Source organism: Mercurialis annua, linkage group LG2 (genome assembly GCF_937616625.2).
Source record: "Mercurialis annua linkage group LG2, ddMerAnnu1.2, whole genome shotgun sequence".
Lineage (NCBI taxonomy): Eukaryota > Viridiplantae > Streptophyta > Magnoliopsida > Malpighiales > Euphorbiaceae > Mercurialis > Mercurialis annua.
Genome location: NC_065571.1, coordinates 51,874,148 through 51,897,053, shown reverse-complemented (window position 1 = coordinate 51,897,053; position 22,906 = coordinate 51,874,148). Strand labels below are relative to the sequence as shown.

The following is a 22,906-nucleotide window of genomic DNA, read 5'->3' as shown; positions in this document are numbered from 1 at the left end:
CATTATTGCTGGCATGTAATGTAAGAGCTCTACCCATATCTGTTTTATTTGCAGATGAACAAATAAATCTTTGTCACGAGGAAATACCAGCAAATAACGTTAATAGCAGTTACGTCTTCTCCAAGTTAGGATAATCAATAATGAATGTTGAAGAAATATGCTCGTATTTGTTAGGATCGCTAGAATAGCTCTTGTTGCAGAATATGTAAGGTAAATGACCTGAATTATATAGATAATATAAGTATCAGAACCAACTAATTTAAATTTACATGAAAGTAACCAAGAATAGTAAACTTTTGATACAAATGTCAACCTCATTTGATCAGACATTACAACTTGCTATTGGAGTAAACTGATATCCGAGCAACTCGATTTTCGTGCTATCAAATTGCCACGAGAGTTTCACATTTTGGCTACAATTGTTGATTCTGTTCCAAGGTGGCGGAGATAAACTTGTTGGGGCAAAAGATGGTATTGTACACTTAGCTCTTCGAAAATCCTTTTTATCTCGAGGACGAGTTCAGTTCGACGCTTGTTTTTCTCTATGTATTCTTGGAAGTTCATCGTGTAATTACAGTAGAGAGCCATTCTTAAATTGTTCTCATTCTCAATTTCCCTCACCACCACACTGTGATTACGATGCCAGTGTTGAGGATTCCTCTCCAAGTAACTGGAAAAACAAGAACAAATCATCAAAAAAAATCCAGTAAGACATTCTTTTAGTCTACATTTTTCTGTTTCAATAATACCAGCACCACATTATTATGAATGCAGTAATACGTAATTATTTTGATCAAAATAATTTCTGAGCGTGAAGTAAATGATCGAAACAATTACATGAACTTCACTGACAGAAAGAACAAAGTTACAGTCAACTTACTGCTTGACTTTATCTTTCAGCAATCCAATCTTTTCCGTTGGTGTTGCAAAATCAATTGAGAATTCCACAGTATCTCCCATGTCGGGACTTCTGTAATAGTTGCTAATTGGCTTTGTAGCCAAAACAGAATTCGGAAAGTAAATCTTTTCATTGTCAAGCTTCAAGAAAACTGTACTTAAGATGTTCATTTCCTCCACCAACAACTGTCAAGTTGCAGATTAAATCAGTTCATGAAGGATTACGAATCTAAAAATTATATAAATTTCAGGAAATGAGTGAGAGAACATACAGGCACGCCATCAACAACACACCGATCACCAACATCGAATGGATGCATTACGAAAACAAATATTATTGCTTCGAATATGGTCTTGCAGGTATTCCCAAAGATAATGGCTACAACTACAAGCTGTGATGAGAGAAGTACGAGTACTTTTGTAGTTGCAATTTCCATCAAAAGAAGCCAAACAATAAAGGTCACGATTATCAAGATCCCTGTCACAAGTTTGTTCAATTGTATCACTGCTGTTTTGGTGTCTCCTAAAGCATGCGCAAGAGCTTTCCGACCCTTGTAAACCTTAACCTGTCAAAAACTACCACTCATGTAAAACAAACAACTTCTTCATTATTTAGTGCAAGTCTTTGCTTAAGATGAAGCTGTATCATCGTACCAACCTTTCAGGAAAAAAAATGGTCCAGTCCATCACTACTAGCATCATGATTACATTCATAAGAGATTAGTATGATCAATTAATATCGAAATAGGAGTTTGATAAGGCGGAATTTGTATACACATTTTTTAATTTAATTATGATTTATATTGGTATATATTGAGATAATATACATAGGAAGGTTCTGTTTTTGTATGTTCTTCATGCAATAAAGATATGGACCAAGGATCAAAGAATATCACAAAGAAACAAAGATAAATAAGTCAATGCACATATTAATCAAATCAAAAATAATATATTTGATTCCTGTTTTTGAATTGATATTTTTGTCATTCTTAAAGACCTCAAATGAGGAAGTGTACTCCATATGAATTACAATAGACATCATCATCTTTCCGAAATTATTAATAATCAAATAATTTGGAGGTTTCTAACTCAACCTATCATGTTTTGAAAAATGACCGTTTAATATGGAACTTCAAAACCTTTATTTGTTGTTTAAATGATAGGTTAGTTAATTTAATTGGTACTAAGTTCATTCCTCATATGATTGATACTCGACTTTCCATTATATAATTTAATTTGCGAAATTGTATACTTGCAGCTTTACTTATCAGAGTCGGAAAGGAAAAAATCAGATCATTGTAGAGAAAAGAAAGACGGAAACTTACCACCCAGTCTGTTAGCGATTTTCTGTCAATTTGACGATTATCGGATACTGCAAACAGTGGGAAAACAAGATCCACCTCTTCCTTAATTACGAACCTTAAAAGGTCCTCCTCATCAATGTAGTTCCAACCAGGCTTAGCAACATTCCTGAAAATGTGATAGGCAGCAGAAGTTGCTTCCATCTCATTGGTAATCTCCATATCAGCCAGTTTCTTCCTAACACCAGCACTCTCATCATCCAATGTATTAGAAATTATAGAAAGTCCTGAATTTGTGACTGCATCGATCAAAACCTTCATGGTCCAAGCTGAAACCTTTTCTTGCTTCATCTTATGAACCATTCCCATATCAATCACCTTTTTTTCTTTTATTCTTCCCCTTCTGAAGCTCTTGAAGCTCATTTGAGGACTGCTTGGTGATTTGCCAACCCTCTCGGCCTCTTCTATGAGTGGAGGCCCTGAAAGAGTTTGCAGAACATACTGACAAAAGACTGTTTCTTGGATTCTATCAAAGAATCTGTTGACATGGAAATTGGATTCTAAAATCTTTAACAATGTATTCTTCACCAGCCACAAAAATGACCCAACAAGAATTGAAATAAGAGTCCAAGTAACAAATTTTAGAACCTTGGTGGCAGTCTTAGATCGCTTAATTCCACGAGTAAACAGAAATTCCCACGCAAGAAGAACCAAACCAATCCAAACAAATACTTGAACGTTCTTCTTTAACCCATAAACAAAATAGAGCACTTTCTTCTTCAGCAAAAAATTCCTCTCAATCAGAAAAACGATAAACTGCATAATCCAATTAGTGATTGACATGCCAGATAATGTAACCAACACAAGCACAGACCATTTCCAGAATTCCAAGCCCCAAATCATGGGGTTTTTCAGTTTTTTAACAGTCAAGCTAGCCACCAAGCACCCAACGACGCACACAAATGGAATCCACTGAACCACCGCCTTAATACCTGCTTTCTTACGCTTAGCTTGATTCGATTCAACTTTCTTGACAATATCCTCCTCCACTTCTTCCTCATCATCTGAAGGTCCATCGAAAGATGCCATCAATGGTGATTTCAGAGTGGAGGAGTTAATGTCTGGTGATACTATATTAAACGGTGAATTCCTGACCATATGTTGTTGAAGAGTAAGACTATCATCTTCCAATACAGAAGCATCAACAGGAACTGGCTGTTCACCAAATCTAGACTTGGGTTTTGCATACACAGATGGCTTTCTTCTAGTGAGATTTTCAGTGGTGAGGGGGAATTTTGGGCGCTTATTAGGACTAAGGCTAAACCTCGATGTCTTAGGTGAAGAGTTGCTCATAGAATCAGGAGATTCTTTCAGAGGTGAATTTGGTTTGCTCTGCCAAGTAGCAAAATTATCTGCGTCTTTTGAGCCGGATCCTTTAAGAGTTTCATCACTTGAAACTGTTATGAGGACTTCCTCTCCTCCACTGATTTTTCTCTTCTCTTCCATGCTTATATTAGTTTTCCACCTGCTTTTACACTATTAAACCTGCAAAAAGAAATTATTGGCTTTGCAAATTAACTAAAGTGACAAAATACAAATCAATCCAACTTCAAAATAAATAAAATCGTACTTTCAGATTCTTCAAGTAAGTAGCTACTTAGGAACAACGAATCAATAACTACAGAGTCAAGAAATCACAATATTACATGATAACACTCATTTTGTTAATCCATTATGACTCAATAAGTTGGTGAAGTGGTAGAATAGATGAATCAAAGAGTAAGTGGACTTACATATAGTATTTGAAAGCTGCAGCTCTGCTGAAAATGTGTATGGCAATCAATGGATGAGCTAGAAAGAGAGAAATGGAGCGAAACAAAAGAACAAAAATAGTACAAATTATTAGGACATTTTGAGCATGTGATTGATTGTTTAAAATGTTTTAGCAATCATTCTTCCATGTCCAGTTAAACACATAAAGTAGAGTAAAAGAACAGTGGTACTTAATTCCATGTATATGTTTCTTACTTTAGTGCTTCACCACGTGTCTCGTAATGACACGAAAATAAGTATAATTATTCAATTAATAATTAAAAAAATAATATTCAATAACAATAATTTATTAATAATTAATTATATTTATTTGTAAATTATCATATTGAATAGTAGTAGTAGTTTACTTTATCAAATAATTAAAACCATAGTTTACAGTTTATTTATTTAATTAATAAATAAAATTAAAAAAGAAAATGAAACAATACTTCCTCTACCCCATTTATGAAGTCTCATTGTCACTTTTACAATTCCTATTAGATTTTTTAGTACTTTTTTAACTTATGTTTTGTTTTCTATCTCTTTTGTTATCTTAATGGTTGAATACAATTCATAAAAAAATTAATTACTAAATAGAATTTCAAAGCAATTAACAAGAGTAAAACAAGAATAAAAAATATATAGTTACATCTTTTTAAATTGTTTGTAAAATAAAATGAGGCTTTTCAAATGATGCAAAGGGCATAGTAGTTTAATAATAGAGGAATTATATCTTTTATATATTATTATATTGAACTAGTGGTAAACTTTAGTTCTTTAACTGCATTCTAACTTTGATAGTCAAATAAAACTAGAATATAATTTATAGTTAGTTCAAATTTTAATTTTATTAAGTAGTAATAATCTACGCGAAATATAACTATACAAAATAAGAAAGAAATTAAATTATCAATTGACTCAGATTCAAGCCTACACCCGTAAATTAACTTCTATATACATAAAAATAATAAGAATAGAAATTCTACAGTTCATACTTCATAGTCATAGAAGCAAACTAAATACACATTAACGATCATATAATTTTTTTTAATTAATAATTCAAATAAAATAAATAATAGTATTTTAATAAAAAAATTATTTTCTTTTGGTTGATTATTGGAGACTACATGAACAAACTGGAACCAATTTAATTATTAATCATACATGTCAAATAATAAATTCATCAAAAGTTTAAGTTGTTAGCTCATATTTTCATAATGGCTTTTATTATTAATTTTAACTTTTAATACAACTCTTGAGAGATGAAGATACTGCTGCTTCTGCAACATCTGGGATGACCATAGAGAAGCATGCACTTCAAGCTTACCTCTAGACTCAGAATTTGTAGAAGAAGCAGCCATTGATGGCCTTACAGGCAGAGGGTGAAGAATGAGTTGGGAGTTGGGTGACTGTTTTAAATTTAGTGGCTTAGCCATTGAAACTGGGGCCATTTTGCGTTGTTTTCTTTCTTAGGACAAAATTGGTGGATGAATATGTAAGCAGAGAAGCAGAAAGTTGAAGAGATTCAGGAAGATGTGTTAATGCTATCCTACGTGGCTGATTTTCAGCTGGATTCACAAGATAAGATTTGATTGGCAACTTGGCCTGGCAAGTATGAATGCAGTACTCTTGTCTCCTGCTGTTTATAATCTATATTGCTCGAAACTTAATTGAATTTTACGTTTTTACCTCCGAAAACCTTTCAAAACTACAAACTTTATATTTATAATTTATGTTTGTAAATTTTACTATTTCACCCGTGTAAATTAAAAATTCTAGATCAGAATATTGTCCACTTCATAGCTTTGCAGATGCAGTAATAAAACTTTGTTACTAGAGGATATACTACAGCATTCCTAGCAAATGATATATCTTTCTGAAACAACTTCATAGATAATAACAGGATAACAGCAGTTACGTTACGTCTTCTCCAAGTTATAAAAATGAATGGTCAGTAATTAGTTACCCATATTGGAGAAAGATAGCTCGTAATTGTTAAGATCCCTAAAATAGCTCCTGTTGCAGAATCTATTAGTAACGTGCATGACCTGAATCATATACATAATAGGTATTAGAACCAAGTAATTTGAATTAACATGAAATTAGAACAAACAAACTTTTGATACATGAGATTATAACTTTCTAATGAAGTACACCGCTTTCCTAGCAACTCGATTTTCGAGCAATCGAATTGGTAAGACAGATGGGGAAAGAACAAGCACATACTTGCAGAGTATCAAGAGGCAGAAAGTGAGAATCACATTTTGGTCACAACTGTTGATTCTGATCCAATATGACGGAGGTGAACTTGTTGAGGTAAAAGACAGTATTTTACACTCAACTCTTCGAAAATCCTTTTTATCTCAAGGACCAGTTCAGTTCGACGCTTGTTTTTTTCTCCAAATTCTTGGAAGTTCATTGTGTGATTACAGTAAAGAGCCATTTTCAATTTGTTCACATTCTCAATTTCCTTCACCACAACACTGTGATTAGGATGCCAGTGTTGAGGACTGCTCTCCAAGTACCTGGCCAAATAAGAGCAAATCATAGGCTTATTTTCCTCTACATGTCTCAATCTCAATTATACCAAAAGTACTTAATTATGACTGCACTAATAAGTAATTGTTTCGATCAAAACGATTTATGATCGTGAAGTATATGATCAAAACAATTACATAAACTTCACTGACAAAAATAATGAAGTTATAGACAGCTTACTGCTTGATTTTATCTTTCAGCAATCCGATCTTTTCCGTTGGTGTTGCAAAATCAATCGAGAATTCCACAGTATCACCCATGTCAGGACTTCTGTAATAGTTGCTAATTGGCTTTGTAGCCAAAACAGAATTTGGATAGTAAATCTTTTCATTGTCAAGCTTCAGGAAAACCGTCGTTAAGATGTTCATTTCCTCGACCAACAACTGTCAGGTTTCAAATTATATTAAGTTCATGAAGGTTTTCGAATCTAAAAAGTAAATAAATTAAATAAAAAAGGAAAGAAAATGCCAAGGAAATGAGTGATAGAACATACAGGCACGCCCTCAACAACACAGCGATCACCAACATCAAACGGATGCATCACGAAAACAAATATTATTGCTTCGAATATGGTCTTGCAGGTATTCCCAAAGATAAAGGCTACAACTACAAGCTGTGATGAGAGAACTACAAGTACTTTTGTAGTTGCAATTTCCATCAAAAGAAGCCAAATAACAAAGGTCACGATTATCACAATTCCTGTCACAAGTTTGTTCAATTGTTTCACTGCTGTTTTGGTGTCTTTTAAAGCGTGCGCAAGAGCTTTTCGACCCTTGTAAACCTTAATCTGTGGAAAATTATCACTCACGTAAAACAAAGAACTTCTTCATTACTCAATGCAAGTCTCTCTTGTAGAAGATGCTGAGAACATAAATTTGTCCGCTTTGGTTAAGATGAAGTTCTATCATCATTGTAACGACATATCAATAAATTTAAGGGGTATTGGCATATAAAATCTCATGTTTGTAGCGTCTAATCCCATGGTTTAAAACGATGCATATCCCAGCCTTTCGCGTTTTTACATTTTATAGCCCAAATCTGTTTTCCGACAATTTTGATCATACGTGGTATCCGTGCATCCGTGCCACGTTGTACATGACCTGTCACTCTCGTATTGCCATGTATGATCAAAATTTCCCGAAAACAGATTTGGGTTACAAAATGCAAAAACGCAAAAGGTTAGCATTTTATATGTGCCGTTTTAAACTATGGGATTAGATCGCTACAAACATCATACGTTGGAGTAGAATTTTCTTTCATGGCTATCGCTTAATATACTAATACCCTTAAATTTAATGGTCCAATCCCTACTAGCAATTAACATCATGATTAATTAACAAATATGCTACATCAATAAAAAATTACTCCGTCCCATAAAGATAGAAAAAATAGTCATGTATTTTGTCCCATAAAGATAGAAAAAGTAGTCACATTTAATGTCAATTTTAAATAAAATTATCAATATACCCTCATAATTATATTGTATGGCATTAAATGCAATGGCTTCATAACGATGCACTATTGAAAATTTTAAAGGGCGGTTTAGGAATATTTTAATAAATTAACTATAATTAATGAATTTCTTAATTCTTGTGAAAGACTACTTTTTCTATTTTTGTGGGACAGAGGGAGTAGTACAATCCAATGATATCGAGCTACTAGTCCAAAAGGCAAAAATCAGATCATTGCAGAGCAATGTTGCACGAAAACTGATTTGAAATGGAAAATGTTAAAACGGAACAATGAAATAATATTTTTTGAAAGAATAGACCATAAATTTAAAATACCAGAGTTGAGAAGCATTTTAAAAAGGGTAAATAAACGATGAAACATAGAACTTGACAAGTTTTTGTGCAAGATATTTGCTGATAAAAGAAAAATGGAAGCTTACCACCCAGTCTGTTAGAGATTTTCTGTCAATTCGTCTATTCTCAGATACTTCAAACAGTGGGAAAACAAGATCCACTTCTTCCTTAATCATGAATCTTAAAAGGTCCTCTTCATCAATGTACCTATTCACAAGAAAAAATTTACCAAGGGAAAAGTACTAACAGGGAGAGAAAAAAAGGCATAAAAACTTCATAATCATCTAGAAAAGAAAAATATTCTTACTTCCAACCAGGCTGGGCAACGTTCCTGAAAATGTGATAGGCAGCAGCAGTTGCTTCCATCTCATTGGAAATCTCCGTATCAGTTTGTTTGTTCCTTTCACCAACACTCTCATCTAATGCATTAGAGATTGTAGAAAGTCCTGAATTTGTAACTGCATCAATCAAAACCTTCATGGTCCAAGCTGAAACCTTTTCTTGCTTCATCTTATGAACCACTCCCATATCAATTACCTTTTTCTCCTTTGTTTTACCCTTTTTTGTACTCCGGATGCTCAGTCGACCCGTGCTACTTGATTTGCCAACCCTCTCAGCCTCTTCTATGAGTGGAGGCCCTGAAAGAGTTTGCAGAACATACTGCGAAAAGACTGATTCTTGAATTCTATCAAAAAATTTGTTGACATGGAAATTAGATGCTAAAATCTTTAGCAATGAAGTCTTCACCACCCACAAAAACGACCCAATAAGAAGTGAAACAAGAGTCCACGTAACAAATTTTAGAACCTTGGTGGCAGTTTTAGATCGCTGAACGCCACGATTAAATAGAAATGTCCATGCAAGAAGAACCAAAGAAATCCAAACAAATACTTGAACACTCTTTTTCAAGCCATAAACAAAATAGAGTACTTTCTTCTTTAGCAAAAAGTTAGTCTCAATCAGAAAAACAATGAAATTCATAACCCACTTAGTGACCAACATGCCAGAGAATATAACCAACACAAGCACACACCATTTCCACAATTCCAAGCCCCAAATCATGGTTTTTTCCAGTTTTTCAACAGTCAAGCTAGCCACCAAGCACCCAACAAGGCATACAAACGGAATCCACTGAATCACAGCCTTAATTCCTACTTTCTTATGCTTCTCGTGACTCGATTCAACTTTCTTGACAACATCCTCCACTTCCTCCTCATCATCAGCAGGTCCACCAGGAGATGCCATCAAAGGCGTTCTCGGACTTGAGGAGTTTGATCTAGTATAAGAAACAGACTTATTATCCGGTGATCCTATATTAAACGAAACCCTATAGGGTGAATTCTTATCCATTTGTTGTTGAAGAGTTAGACTATTCTCTTCCAATACAGAAGTATCGACAGGGACTGGCTGTTCACCAAATCTAGACTTGGGTTTCGAATACACAGACCTAGCAAGTGACCTTTGTCTAGTGAGGTTTTCATTAGGGACAGGGATTTTGGGTGGCTTATTAGGACTAGGGCTAAACCTTGATATCTCAGGTGAAGGGTAGCTCATAGAAGCTGTTTTTGGGGTATATCCTTTTGGACTCACATTACCTTTAGGGGTTTCAATTTCATCACCTGAAATTGTTATCACCACTTCCCCTCCTCCTCCTCCGCCGCCGCCTCCATTGATTGTTCTCTTCTCTGCCATGCTTGCATCAATTTGCCACCTTTATAGACTGATTTATCTCAAACCTGCAAAAAGTGACTGCCTTTGCTAATTAACTAAAGTAAAAATAAGCTCTAAACACAAATCAAACCATCTTCAAAACAAGGAAAAACGTTATCTTTTCAGATTATTTATAGTAATTAAGCTACTAACCAACAATGGACAAATAACTAAAGAGTCAAGACTAAAAGTCAAGATTTTACACGATAAAACACTACACAACACTCATTTTTCGAACTTCACTATAAATAACAATGGTGCAATTTCACTTATTTTGGTAAACAAAACAACCAACAACTAACAAGAACAAAAAAAAATGATTTCACCTGAAAGAAGCAGCAATTTCCTTAGCAAATCAAACCATTCAACAAATGCCCAAAAATTTAAACAAAAAAAAACAGAGATAATACTACAAGCAAATGACAAACTGGCTGTTAATTTACAGAGGAAAAACAAGTACCAAACATGGATATTAAAGAAAAAAACACTAAAGAAAATAACCCAAAAAAATTTAAAGTTGATGGGTTTTAAGTGAGAATGATGAGGGGAAAAAAAGCAAAATTTTCAGTAAGGTGGTGAAGCTGTAGAACAGAGGGAAAAAAAAACATACGGACATAATTATAGTATTCGAGAGCTGAAAATGCGCATGCTAAACTATGATGAACTTTTTTTTTTTTATGAACTTAAAGTTTAAGAAAGAAGAAACAAAAGATGTTCAGAATTTATAGGACAGTTTGCAGAATCTGAATGATTTTTTTTTTCTAAATGTTTTTAGCAATTAACACATTTTTCTACTCAGCACAAATAAAGTAAAGAAGATAAACTATGGTAGCCAGTTTTTTTTTTTTTAATAAAAAATAGTAATTACTAATTTCTGTATCCACTCAATGTTGGTCAAATTCACTATTGTTATTTTTTAAGTAATAATAAATATTTTTTAAATAAAAATTATTATCATAGTTTAATCTACAAATAAATAAATAAATATTCAAAGGGATAACTTCAAACAGCCCATGACAATTGAGATTCTTTTTAACTTAGTTGATGGAATTTTTTTTTAATATGTGACTTGTTGATCTGTTTGCTCCATTCAGTTATTTTAATTAAAACCCGATTATTTAATTTTTAAATGGGTTTGAATGTTATATGTCCAATTTATATGTGATGTCATGTTGAAAGGTTGTATGTAGCTATATTTTTTTATCGATAGACATAATCTAATTACATTAGTTGTTAGTAGTTAATTGTTAGTCGTTAGATGTTAAATTGGCCTTAAACTACTTGACTCTACTGAAACTCGAAGCCGAAACCTGAAAAATACATTTGGAACCACTTGGGTTAGACGGCATCGGCGTATGTAACTATGTTTAAATCATAAATCATAGTTACTTGATTAAAAATAACATTTAAAAAAAATTAATTACTAAAAGATTCAATAATTTTTAATAATTCTTAGTAAATTACAATATATTTATAGCTATTTTTATATTATTTAAAATATTATTTTGAGATCAAATTAATTAATTGTAACAATTTTTGGTTTGGTAAATATGTAACATTCAACATGTATTGATTCAATTTGAAACTATTAAATTTTTTTAATTCAAAATTAAACCAGTCTAAAAATATTAAATTTTAAAATATTCATAGATATATTGTTAATTAATATATAATCATAAAGATAATTATGGTTTTTATGATTGTTCTATCAATTTTTTTAATAACTAAACTCATTAATTGAGAAAAAAACTACTAAAATTTTGATCAAATATTAGATGAACGAAATTTTAGTGATTATCTCTTTTATTTATACTAGTGTCGCTTTACGTGTTTCACACGTGGTTCGTAGGGTGACTCGTCAAATTATCAAATAAAATTTGAAAATAATAGTTAATTTGAAATAGTTTATCTTATTAAATACTTTAGATGACTGTTTTAATTGTTTAAATTTTTTTAATTGGTATTCAAATTTTGTAATTATAGAAAATTTTAATAGAAAATATAAAGTAAATATTAAAATAGTAGTTAATTGAAATAGTTTACCATATTTAAAATTCTATACAATTAAAAAATAATTAAAACAATAATCATTAAATAGTCAAAGTACTATATTTTAATTAGTACTCTAGACAATTATTTCAACATAATAGTTTATTTTAGTTAGTACTCTAACTTACCTTAATATAGTAATTTATTTTAAGTAGTATTCTAATTTTAATGATTATTTTAATAATTTTTAATTAATAATTAAATTTTATAAGTGAAAAGGACAATAATGTAGTGCCCGTCCCCCCACTCTCCAATCCGTGCTTTTATATATAATATAGATTTATATTACTAATTATTAGGAAGGAGTGGTTTTAATTTGTATCAGTTATTGTTAATTATATTAAAATTAAATTTTTTAATTCATAGTATTCTTTGTTTTATAATCATCTACAATTTAAATTGATATAAATTTTATTAGTTGTATTAATTTTAATTCATAAAATTATCGCTATTAATATAGTATTTCAGTGTCTTGGTGATTGACAATATTAATACTTTGTAGTCTCAACCAATAGAATAATAATATAACGGAACAAATATTAATTGTAAAATTTATTTTAGTGTTCCTGAACTTTAAAAAAAGAAACCCTATTTTCTCATTAAAAGAAAGCCCTATAAAAGTTTACTTTAGATAAATCATATACACACAAAATTTCAAATGGTAAAAGGCCGAAGAAACCAAAATGGTAGCATAATAGCAGCATCAGGTGACAGACGCGTGGCTATTATTTAGAGGTTGTTAAGTCGGTATCTAAAGTTTGTTTTTTCACAATTCACATTTTAAGTTGAGGATATTTTAAAGGGAAAAGGTGTTAAAATGACAGTATATTTTTTGTTGACACCTCATGTATTTCAAATTTCAAATATGATCCTAATATTATAAAAAAATATCAAAATAACACAAAAAATGGACAACGTTAAACCGAAATGTGTATGGCATTAAACAGAAATGTTAACGGAAGAGTTATTTTTGATATTTTTTCAAGATGTTAGAATCATTTTTGAGATCTGAAATATATGAGATGCCAACGTGAGACGCAGACTATACATCAAAGTTATTTTTGCACTTTTTTCCTATTTTAAATAGCAAATTATGCTGAAGTCTCTAAATTACATCATAATTAATAGTTTATCAATTTTTTTTTGTAATGTCTATTTAATGTTTTTTCAGTTTTAATTTTATTAACTGAGAGACCTTTCTGTTAATTTAGAGGACCAAATCGTTTAATGAAATTAAAACTGAAGTACCAAATCGTTTAAAAGTGAGGCACTAAATCATTTAACACAATTAGAAGTGAGGGATCAAATCGTTCACGAAATTAAAGATGGGGTATCAAATCGTTTGAAAATAAGTGTCGAAATTAACGGAGAGGTCTAATAGTTTCTTTTAATGAATGATTTTATTAAAATCAAAGCCACAAGGAGGGACTAAAGAACAGAAACCAGAGAAGCAACTACAAAAACTAATCAGGAAAGAACAAAAAATCTAAGTATTACAGTAGACCTTATAATAATTAATACTCAATAAATTAATAATATTACTAATTGATAAATATTCAGGGAGTCAATTTCAATATTATATTTTATTTAATGTACAATAAATTAATAATTCTAATAATTAATAAATATTTCATCTATCATGTATATTAATTATTAAAGAACCCACTGTATATCATTGCCCGAGTAAGCAAAACTTGAATTTCTGCACTTGTAAAAGAAAACTAACTTGTAAATAGTAGAGATCACCAAAGCATGAAACAATTTGTTCAAATTATAATGAATGGTCTTTTAAAAAATAAAATTAACTCAATAAAATTTAAAAATAACTTATAATCAATTTATAATTTTAGAAAATAATTTTGATCTTTTAAAAAAATCTTATGAAATAAATTTTATGCGATTATTTGCAAACTTCTTTTAGATTAGATTCAATTTTTAAATTTTATAAATTAAATTATAAAATTTATAGCAATGCATCAAAATACAATTATCTAAAATATCAAATCACTACGTTTTTATGATCCAAGTATCAATTTTTATTAGTTTGACTAATTACTCAAGTTTATTTACTTTGGAATGAAAATGATTCATAATATATTTAATTTTTTTGAAAAAAATCAAAACAAAGATGTTAAGAATATCATTCATCTATGTTCCAAAATTAAAATAATTATAAAAGGGGACCGCTGTTTCTGAATTGTAAAACCAAAGTACATATAATGCAAAAAGAGGGGGCTTTTGTTTTTATAGAAAAAATAGACCGAGAACAAAATGAGTGAAAAAAATAACTCAAAAGACAAGAAAGTGAGGAAGCATAAATGAAAAACATTTTATACTCTCCGTTTCAATAGAGTTGTCCATTTAAAAAAAAAAATTATTCCAAAAAATTTATTTATTTTTAAAAAGTAACTAACTTTTACTCTCAATATTTCTATATTATTCCTATTTAAAATCTACTAATGAGTAAATTGAAAGTAAATTGCAAGTGAACCCTATATTAAATAGGGTATGACAAGAAAAGTAATTTTTTTTTATAAAACCCATAAACAATAATTGTTTTTCTTAAATTGTATGATAAATGCAAAATGAACTACTCTATTGGAATGGAGAGAGTATAATTTAAAACACATAAAAAAAACCATTTTATGTGTTTTTTTGTCTCTTTACATAAAAAATAGGGTTAATTTCATATAAAGTCACCACCTTTACACGTTTTTTCATTTTAATCACGCCCTTTAAAAAGTGTCAAATAAAATCAGCACCTTTCATTTTTTTGCAAATTTATCATCGATAAGTAAAATTTGATGTCTTTTTCCTTCCAAATAAATGTTTTAATTTGACTAATGCTCTAGTAACACTCAAAATACATTCCTCTTACTCTTTTCTTGTTGATTCCGGTTGTCGAGTCAATAAAGATACACCGAATTTTCACATCCACGATAGATTTGCAAAAAAAATGAAAGGTGGTGATTTTATTTGACACTTTTTAAAGGACGTGATTAAAATGAAAAAACATGTAAAGGTGGTGATTTTATATGGAATTAACCCTAAAAATTATTTCTTTTTTTACTGTGCTTTTACACCACTACTGAAAATAATATATTTTTTTAATTGGGTTAATTTCATAAAAAATCACGACATTTACACGAAATTTCATTTTTATCACGACCTTTAAATATTGTCTTATAGAACTATGCCCTTTCAATTTTGTTTCAAATTTATCATTTTAGTGTATTTATGTTGACTAAATCTTTTATTAAACTATTAATTAAAACCTAAATTATAAGTCGACATCAAATATTATTATCTTTCAATTAGAGTATGTAAGATTAGTAATTTTTAGTCTGAAAAATAGAACGAATTTTATTTTGATGATAGATTTGAAACAAAATGAAAGATCGTGCCTTTAAATGCCAACTTTTAAAGGTCGTAATTAAAATAAAATTCCATGTTAAGGTCGTGTTTTTTTATGAAATTAATTTGTTTTTATTTAATTTGATGAAGAACAATTGTATGTTCTGAAAACAAAATAAAAATAGTATTTGCTTTTTTTATTCCTCAATTTTACATTGATTCAATTATTTACATTACTTTTTTGTTCTTATTCACCATGGTATATTGTTTGCTATCATGCACAACGCAGCATCAACTAAAAGTGAGTAACTCAAACTGAAGAAATGAGAGACAATATTTTTAACTTGTTGAGCTAAAAGAAATGTTGTGGTGTTAAGCCATAAAGGTACATGTTGAAGTCGACACTCTTAAAATGTTGATAATAAATATCAAAATATTCTGACACATATCTCAAATTAAGTGAGTTACACGGGGAGCATTACTTTAAGAAATTAATTGTGTCCAACTTTTTGACGTAGCCCAATTTAATACTTCTAGTAAATCCATAAATTTCAAAATACCATGATCCCAAATATATCAATACAAAGCATCAAATCGATCAATGATCAACCCTGTACTACATCAATGACACCGGAAACAATTTATAAAGTAGTTGCATTGAAGTCTTAACTTTACAGTATATATAGGTATAATCTTCTAATGGTATAGTGCATTTGGATGGGGTTGTTAAGGCATGTGTGTATTTTTTGACTAAGCCTGTTTCGCAAGATATAATGAGGTCTCATTCAAGACATGTAGAAAAAAAGTAAGGGTCTCGAGAGACCTACATTGTCTCGATCGAGACATGAACTTAAGAAAAATAAGATCAGACGGGCTTAATTAATTTGTGGGCTTCGACTTGACCCGGTTCAATTGGTTTGAGTAATTACTCCTAATTAGACTTGTATTAGGTTAATTTTAGGCTTTTTACACAAACAACCTATTATGCTAAATTTTTAACTTTTATACGGATGCAGATTTGGGTTTTCTAAACTATCATGTGCGGACTGAATTATAACTTTTATACGGACTCTATATATTAAAGCCTAACAGCATACAAATCATAATTTCATTTATTTTCTCTCTTCTCATCATTCAATTCTCTTTTCCTCTCAGTTCATCTTCCTCTCTTTTTTTTACCGTTCGCCGTCTTCCGCTGAGCCGTCCTCTGTTCCTCTATTCCTCCGCTCCTCTGTCATCGTTCTCATCATCGTCTTCGTTTTCATCTTTGCCAACGTCATCATCTCCTCTGCTCATCGTCGTCATCTATTTAATTTCAGATCTATAATTTATTCATTGTTCTTCTTCTTTTTCTTTTTTATTTTCAGATCTATAATTTTTTTTACTGTTTTTTCACCATTAAACATGTATAGAGATTATATTAAAAGAATATAATGCTAATTTCATGTTATGTAATATAAATTTATGGTTATATGGAATAAATTTTTGTTATTTCTGCATTTTTTTGTGTTTGGTTGTATTTCTGTGTTTTTTTATTCTGCAGTTCGATTTGTTAATGATGGTTGATTGCTGAAATATTATAATATTACATTGTTGTTGATTTTATGTTGATTTTGTGTTGATAATCAATTGGTATTTTCTTGATTTTAACATTGGAAAATTTTATTCTAAAAGAAACATTGGAAAATTAGATAATTTTGTGCGTGAAATAAACAAAAAAAAACAAAATTTAACTGAGATTAGATAAGGATATGTTAGTATTATCATGTTGACTTGTTGTTGATTTCTTGTTGATATTTTATTGGTTGTCACAGTTTTTCAAAAATATATGTTTTATTTTATTTTTTATGTTGATTCGTTGTTGATTTATTGTTGACATTATGTTGATAAGCATTTCAACTCTTTTTTATATTCAATTTTATGTTGACATATTGTTGACATAATGTTGATAATATGTTGATTTTTCAATCATTAAAAAAAATAAAGTTAATTGTCACGACCCAATTTCATGAATCGTGACTGGCGCTAGGGTATGGGTATGGTTGTACCAAAACCCGTAGCAAGCCTTACGGAAATCAAATAAACATTTAAACCTGCAGAAAAACTGCTCGGGGGCAACCGAGACTCCAACCTAAGTCTAGCAATTTATAATACAGTTCTAATATAAATAACTTAAGTATCTGAAATATTCCACAGCATGCCTTAAATATAATAATAAAATATTCCAGTGTAAACATGCTAATAATAAATAATCGGTCTAAACAATAATCCCAATGCAATAACAAATGTAATATATAAACTAGTTCTACTGCGGTCTAAGAGTTTGAAAACAGAAACTAGTTTAATAACATAAAAACCTCCGAGGAATCAAAAGAATCGGAGTGGATCAGCTTTCAAATCATAAACCTGGAAAATTTGGGAAAACAAAGGGGTCAGATATACTGAGATGAGTTCGCAATACTATTTACATTTATTAAGTTTAAAACCCTTAAATCAAAACATTTTATACTAATATAGTATGATTATGGAAAGCAGTATTGAAATGATCCCAGCGTAAGTATGACATAGCATACTGATAAACCCAGAGTGGACGGTAACATATCCTCGTCATATACCAGTGTAAGCAAGACATTTGTCTGCCGATCCCAGAGTACTTACCGGTGCACACAGTCTCGATACAAGCCTATCGAGTAGCTCGTTTCAATCCAGATCCATAATCGCTTTAAATAGTTCAAAAGCATTTATAATACTAAAATAAATTGCGGTACTTAATAAAGCGGTAAATAGCACTACAAACTCACTGCTTGCTATCCACGTGAATCTTGGCAAACAGCTAACCCTGCGTAGACTCCGAAGCACGAGCAGTCGACGGGTCTAAAACAATATATAAGTTAAAATCCGAACATCCCCTAACTCTAAGATTACTAAACACCACATAGGACTAGTATCTTAACACAACCAAAGAACAACATTCAAAACACAGTACGCCCAAATCCAAAGTACATTACATATCCAACTAATACAATAACTAGTTAAGCTTAGGTGAGTTCTCGTTTTAAAAACAATCTAGAGTAATATAATTCAAACACCTTTCGATATCCAAGAAATCCCAGAGTAACGTGTTAGCCATATATCAACTATATGCTTAACACAACATGTCGGGCGACACAAGTCTAACCCGACCCAGCCAGAGTAAAATCCAAAGTTAAATCCTTTAAAACCAAACCAATGTATTTGAAAATAAAGAGCTCACTATAAGCTTAACCCAACACAAGTCAAAGCCATAACAACAAAATACAACAATATTGCCAACACTTGGCCACTTTCACCCGGAGTTCATACATCTCAAATAAAACACCTTAAGTGTAACTAAACATGATTTCAATCATTTTAAATTAACTAAACTCAAATCTGAAGTATATATTTAAAATAGCCTTAAAATCCTGTAAGAATATCCACAACTCAAATGCCAAGACAATCATCGATTATCAAGACAATCCATGGTAAACTAACATCTTTTATAAGTTCAAATCATTGTCAAAATATATTTTCCAGCCTTTAATAACTTGGTTTAAATCAAAATTAAGCCAAAGTACTCAAATAATCAAGTATGGCAATTTTGCCGAAAATTGCCTAAACTAGGCAAACGATTAAAAACCAACAATCGATGAAACAATGTATGTTACTACTGATTTAAAACCTTTAAAACATCACTTAGAATATATTATATCAGTAGGTATAGAATTTGAAAACCATATTGTATTCGTAACGTTCAATTTCCTTAAAATCGCCATTTTCGCAAATCGTAGAATTTTTACAAACCAACCAATTTCGATTCTCATTTACAAATAAAAACTTTTTATATCAGTAGCTATTGATATAAGAACACATAATAATCAATCAATTTGGATTCAACCATTTAAATAATTCATTAAACGAATCCAATTCGCACAAGTCTAGAAATCGCCTAATCATTGTTTAATTACACCAATTCGTTATTGAATCATGCTAAACTCTTTCCAAAACTTATAACATCAGATTATATATGTATAACCCATCATTTAAACATATAAGATCAGTAGCTTAAACATAGCATACCAATAACAACAATTCAATCCATCAAAATCTTATATTATGCATTTCTAGGCAAAATCACACAACAACGAATCCATAAATCAATTCGGAGTAAAAACATTACCTAAGAATGATGAACAGGATTATAATTGATGTATTAACCCAAGGTTCAAAGGGCTGGACCGAAATCAATTGGATCCACAAGCCACCAGCGAAGAACACAACGTAGAAATCGCGTAGATCTTGCGAGTATGATGAAAAATCAAGTTCTTAGCGTAATGAATCGCATCCGGGCTTGTTAGAACAAAGGAAATGTGTATTTTATATAAAGATATTCGTTTTAGGATTTGTGAAAAAGAAAATGGGGCTGCTCACATGAAAATAAGGGTCTATTTATAGACTTATGTGGGCTTTACATGGGCTTTGATAAAAGCCACGGTTTAATTATCATTTTGAGAGTTGGATGCATCCAAAAAACTTGAAAATTTAACACATGCTAGAATATACTCTTATGAACAACATATCAAAAAATGGGCCTGATCCGATATTTCAATTGGGAGATATCAACGTTTTACTAAAACAGGGCAGTTCTGGAAAACATGCGAATGCTGTTTTGATATATACCCGAAAATAAATCGAATCAACATCAAACACATACGAGATCAGGGGACACATATAAGACACTCAAAAAGACACAACCAAGGTATCACAAGTGTTACTTCTAACATATAATTATTCAGAATCAAGTTCGAAACATAACAAGAAAAATGTTGAAATGCAAAATAACAACGAATGCAAGAAAACAACCAATTTGTAACGGATAACTAAACTGACAAATCATGTTTGAAAACACGGGGTATTACATTCTCTCTAACTTAAAAAAAATTCGTCCTCGAATTTAACACAAAGCATACAACACTATATACGCGCACAAAGCAACCAAAGTAGAACATATAACACAAATCCAAAGTACTAAATTAGCATCGAACATTCGAAGCAACGCTAAACCCAACGTACCTCAAGGAATGAAAGATAAAAATTCCACATAATGGACTCCGTCTCCTAAGTATACTCCCCAACTATATAACCGAATAAAACTGAAACCATAGGCATACCTCCACTCATCAACCTACGCACTTGCACAACCACAACTCGATACGTTGTACCTCGAATGATAACTCAAATCACCACTAACATAAAACAACAACTCAAATTTTTACACCAAGTATGCGCAAAATTATAAATTCGACAGTTCAATGCTCCAACTATTACTTGATTAAACAAAATATAAACCTCCAAGATTATTCAACTATAAACATTTAACATGCTCACAAGGAAGGTTACTAACCTCGTTCGAGCTCTAACAGCTATCAAGACAACATTGAGAAGGTTTAAGGACAAGCCTGAAACTCAAATTGCAGTTCTTACAATACCAAAATCTAACACTTCAAATGAAAACCTCGAAATCCCCATTAATAACATCATGCAATCCTTGCCACCTACTTAACATCTCTACACCTAGTATCCCATATCAAATATATAAATAAACTTGTTATATCAGACGAACGGTCTAGTCCAAAATTTACTAGATAAGGTTCTCGCTAATATAAATCAGCCAACTTTAAAACATTATGAAAATCGAGTTGTACACACGACAAGGACTAAGCTCGACAAGACCATCAACCTTAACGAATCAATAAACACGTACTCACCTACCGACATTCCAAAGAATATATCACTTTAACCTATGATAACGAAATCTCCAAGTTACATACAAACCGACTCATTCAGAAAGATTCTTCCACTCATACCATAAGAAAGCATACAGCCCGAAGTTACCTAAGGTGATTAAATACCAATATACATACCGATTTTGTTTCACAAACTAAATCTATGCCGCACATAAAAGGTTAAACAACCAAACAAAATGATATCAAATTTTCAACAACAAAAATTCACAATCAATAGTATCGATCTACCAACCTTTATTGTCGAAACCTACTCATCACGATTCTCGAATCAGCTAACTCATAAATCCGAACCAACTGAAATTCTCAAAATTGTTTCACCAAATATAATTGTAAACTTGCTAACAAGAGATCACCTAAATCACATTCACCAGTAATTGGGTCATTGGTTATGCTCAAAACCAAACTTATAGGGAAATAATTCAAATTACAACACATTAGAACTTCCCTCTTCTCTTTAAAAGACATTAATATCTTATAACTCCTTTTATATTTAAAACCAAAATACTTTTACTGTTGGAAAACTCCAGTTTTGAGAACACATTAAAATTTTCAAAATATTCGTATTTGAATTTACAGTTACACCTTACTTTCAAATAAGTTTTCAAATCTATAAACCCGTTCAACTAACAAAATTTTTATTCTCTTTAATTCAAACTTGATAAAATTTTATCCTTTGTCAAAATGGGAAAATAAATTTATATTGAAAATATCATCGCTCGCACAATATTCTATTTGAGTATACCAAAATGTTTAAACAAAATCGAACATGTAAAAACCAAACTTCTATTAAAATCACAATATATACACACACGTGGAGCATAACCAAATCCCCTAATCCAACAACTCTCAAATCACAACTCGGAAGTTAGCACGTAAACCTTCCAATCTGACCTCAAAATCCTATCATACTTATTACAACAATAACTCGAGTACAACCTTATATCCAATACTGCTTACTACGAAACACAAAATTATGATACTACATACCAATAAATCATAATGTAATCGTTCTCAATTCAGCACCATCATCACAGAGTATTTGTCTAGCTACCTTTTGGTAAAATTTCAAAACATTTAAAATTCATCAACTTTATAAATACATTTATCCTAAGGTGACTCGCGAGTTCGTTTTAAAATATTTTTTTCAAAAACACTTTATTGCCAAAATCTACTTTACATAATTGTGCGACAGGATGATGACACCTCTCATCCCCAAAGAGTTGCATCCAACTCTAATCTTTTCAATGCATATGATGCATGTACTATTATGCATGGACCAATTATTTATTTTCTTTTTATTTATTGAACATACTCTGTGCTCAATGCAATTTCCTATTCGTGACATACAAATATGCATGTTCATGGTATATCTGGGCACAATTACGTGATAAAAACATTTCAAATACTCTAACAAATTTTGCCTAAAAATATTTCTCAAACCCCATTATTGCAATTCACTAAATCATACAATACTATCATCACAATTCAAACCGATAACTACTATAAAATCTCTTATAAGACAATAAACTCCCAATAAGCTTAAACTTAAGTCAAGGGAAAATAATACATCGCATACGTTTTTACAAAACAAACCACCAATTCCCGCATCGCATCA

General features: G+C 31.0%; 2 protein-coding genes across 3 annotated transcripts; both read right to left on the bottom strand.

The window, feature by feature from the left end:
• Positions 1 to 206: 206 nt before the first annotated feature.
• LOC126670531 (mechanosensitive ion channel protein 10-like) lies at positions 207 to 4,313 on the bottom strand. Its single transcript, XM_050364284.2, has 5 exons — positions 3,992 to 4,313; positions 2,223 to 3,743; positions 1,170 to 1,463; positions 881 to 1,083; positions 207 to 670 (listed from the first exon to the last, which is right to left on the bottom strand). Exons 2-5 carry the CDS (start codon positions 3,702 to 3,704, stop codon positions 403 to 405), a joined length of 2,247 nt encoding a protein of 748 aa, XP_050220241.1. The 5' UTR covers positions 3,705 to 3,743; positions 3,992 to 4,313; the 3' UTR covers positions 207 to 402.
• Positions 4,314 to 5,996: 1,683 nt separating this feature from the next.
• Positions 5,997 to 10,806, bottom strand: LOC126670530 (mechanosensitive ion channel protein 10-like). Of its 2 annotated transcripts, none has more exons than XM_056104465.1 (7): positions 10,390 to 10,806; positions 8,661 to 10,102; positions 8,440 to 8,560; positions 7,042 to 7,335; positions 6,729 to 6,931; positions 6,237 to 6,535; positions 5,997 to 6,058 (listed from the first exon to the last, which is right to left on the bottom strand). In XM_056104465.1, the coding sequence occupies exons 2-6, from the start codon at positions 10,043 to 10,045 to the stop codon at positions 6,268 to 6,270; spliced, it is 2,271 nt and encodes a 756-aa protein (XP_055960440.1). In that variant the 5' UTR covers positions 10,046 to 10,102; positions 10,390 to 10,806; the 3' UTR covers positions 5,997 to 6,058; positions 6,237 to 6,267. The 2 variants fall into 2 exon arrangements, with proteins under 2 accessions (XP_055960440.1, XP_050220240.1); XM_050364283.2 differs by having other exon boundaries at positions 8,661 to 10,089; positions 10,390 to 10,805.
• Between the last annotated feature and the right edge of the window lie 12,100 nt (positions 10,807 to 22,906).

What these genes read in the sequence shown, in the direction of transcription:
- LOC126670531 (XM_050364284.2), bottom strand. Translation starts at nt 3,704, where the DNA reads ATGGAAGAGAAGAGAAAAATCAGTGGAGGAGAGGAAGTCCTCATAACA. An exon ending in GTGTTGTTGATGGCGTGCCT is followed by an intron (nt 1,084 to 1,169) that starts GTATGTTCTCTC and finishes GCAACTTGACAG; the next exon opens with TTGTTGGTGGAGGAAATGAA. An exon ending in CTGAAAGATAAAGTCAAGCA is followed by an intron (nt 671 to 880) that starts GTAAGTTGACTG and finishes TTGTTTTTCCAG; the next exon opens with TTACTTGGAGAGGAATCCTC.
- LOC126670530 (XM_056104465.1), bottom strand. Translation starts at nt 10,045, where the DNA reads ATGGCAGAGAAGAGAACAATCAATGGAGGCGGCGGCGGAGGAGGAGGA. An exon ending in GTTGCCCAGCCTGGTTGGAA is followed by an intron (nt 8,561 to 8,660) that starts GTAAGAATATTT and finishes TCTTGTGAATAG; the next exon opens with GTACATTGATGAAGAGGACC. An exon ending in GTGTTGTTGAGGGCGTGCCT is followed by an intron (nt 6,932 to 7,041) that starts GTATGTTCTATC and finishes GAAACCTGACAG; the next exon opens with TTGTTGGTCGAGGAAATGAA.